Genomic DNA, 1,954 nt, shown 5'->3' with positions numbered 1-1,954 from the left:
AAAAGCACACTGTCGACTTTAGGCCTTAGGCTACTTTACTCACACAACGCGTCACAGGCCTTAAAGGACTTTTCGAATGAATGTAAATCAACAGGCTGATGTTAATATAAAGGCCCGGGAGCACCTCTCTGGTGTTAACAGCATGCACGGGCCTGCAGCAAAAAGTGGAGCCTGGTCTGATTAATGCGGTTGATTTTAGATAACCCAGAGTAACTCATTAGACACATTTATTGTCAAGTTTATAGTAACGGATTCTGGTATAAATCTCGCATTCAAATACATGAGGATGCTGTTCAAATAAACATTTGAATGCACAACTTCACATTTAAAAAGAAATACGGTAATTCCATGCAGTGTTAAACTGCACAAACACAACCACCTGTGGCTCAGTACTCCTAGTTGACTAGAAGGACCAAAACTAGTCCACATTTTACTTTTTATCATTTTTATTTATTTGAAGCACTAGCTAATTTTTACGTGCCATTTTTTTTGTTATTTGTTTACCATGAAAAAAAAAAGAGCTAGATCATCAGCAATAGGAAGGCCTGATCTATTTGATCGATTTATTTATTTATTAATTACAAACACACTGAATGTCTTATCACCACTAAGATTGTTAACGATATAATATGTTGTTATGGTGTTACAATTACTTGACAACATATTCGTGAAGAAAAGTCGTCTTGTAAAAGTAAAAAAGTACCAAAATACCAAAAGTACTGTAAAGAAAAAACAAACAGTTTCCAATTTCAATTCAAATACAATCATATTGTAACTTCAACGAGAGAATGACACGACATTAATCTCCTCTTTGACGCCACATTACCACGTGTTTAGACAACTCACGTCTAGTACCTTTGATCATTTAAAATATCCCACTAGTAGATGCTGAGATATAAAAACCTAGTTGTGGGCTATATTCACCAGCCTGCATGCATTTACCATCAGCACTACAGGACATTCGAGCAGGGCTTTCTGTGCGTTGCCAATGTGAGTCGTGATCAATGGAGCTCGAGTCTCTTACCTTGGGATCGATGGCCTTGTAGCCCGGCTCGTCTTCATCCACCTCGAAGTAGAGCTCGGACGCGGTGATGGACAGGGTGCCCCTCACCACCGCGGCCGGAGCCACCAGCTGGGCACTGGTGCTCAGGTTTACTGGGCCTGGAGGACAGACACATGCCGGTCAGATGAGCCCCTCTCCGGGTGGGGATGCCACCATGGCGTTACGCAGTAGGCTCGTGGTAAACACAGCAAACTCAACATGGGGGATTGCGCTGAGCTGATGGTTGTTTGCCTGGCAGACAGTGGGCCGTCAACCATGGACGTGGTTGATTAATTAAAAGGAAAGATGAGAAGTGGGAAAGAGAAACACGCCAAAGACAACGATCATGTACGGCTATTTTTTTTTTAAAGGTAAGAATGTTTCTCCATAAGGTGTGTGTGTGTATAAATCTATTAGAGTTGCAGTATATTTAAACCGGGAGGCTCTAAAGGCTACACACTGTGTGTATTCTTTCTCCTGGAATTGATCATCTACAATTAATCGATGAGCTCAAGATAAAACTAAAACCTAAGGCTGCCCACGGTAGCATGGCAATGTAGCTATAGTTCCCCAAATAAAACATTATAGGCCTTAAGTACCCTAAAACTCGCACTAAAATAAATGTAATAAATAAAAAAATAAAAAAAAGTCCAACTTTGATTGTCAGTCAGAATGCATTGATTGCGGGCGCTTGGGTGAAGCACTGTTTAATCTCTCATCAATCTTAATTTATGCCAGAATGACAATGAGAGCTCGGCTCAGGGGAGCTGTGGGTGTTAGCTCTGCACATATGAGCCATTGTATCTGCAGATGTGTGCGGCAGAGAAAGGAGGCTCGGAGCCCGGCTTGATTTCCCTGAGCACCCGCACACTCCTGCAAACGGATGGAGGAAAAAAAAAAAAAATATATATA

General features: G+C 41.5%; 1 protein-coding gene across 8 annotated transcripts in view; it reads right to left on the bottom strand.

Annotated features, from left to right (window-relative positions):
• lrba (LPS-responsive vesicle trafficking, beach and anchor containing) overlaps positions 1–1,954 on the bottom strand; it is a 199,232-nt gene that overhangs the window by 75,834 nt on the left and 121,444 nt on the right. For all 8 annotated transcript variants that reach the window (XM_032539028.1, XM_032539046.1, XM_032539063.1 and 5 more), the window contains one exon: positions 1,025–1,161. In XM_032539028.1, coding sequence (XP_032394919.1) covers positions 1,025–1,161 — 137 coding nt within the window. The remainder of the gene's footprint in view (positions 1–1,024; positions 1,162–1,954) is intronic.

This window comes from Etheostoma spectabile, chromosome 2 (assembly GCF_008692095.1).
Source record: "Etheostoma spectabile isolate EspeVRDwgs_2016 chromosome 2, UIUC_Espe_1.0, whole genome shotgun sequence".
NCBI lineage: Eukaryota > Metazoa > Chordata > Actinopteri > Perciformes > Percidae > Etheostoma > Etheostoma spectabile.
This window is presented reverse-complemented; position numbering and strand designations above follow the sequence as displayed.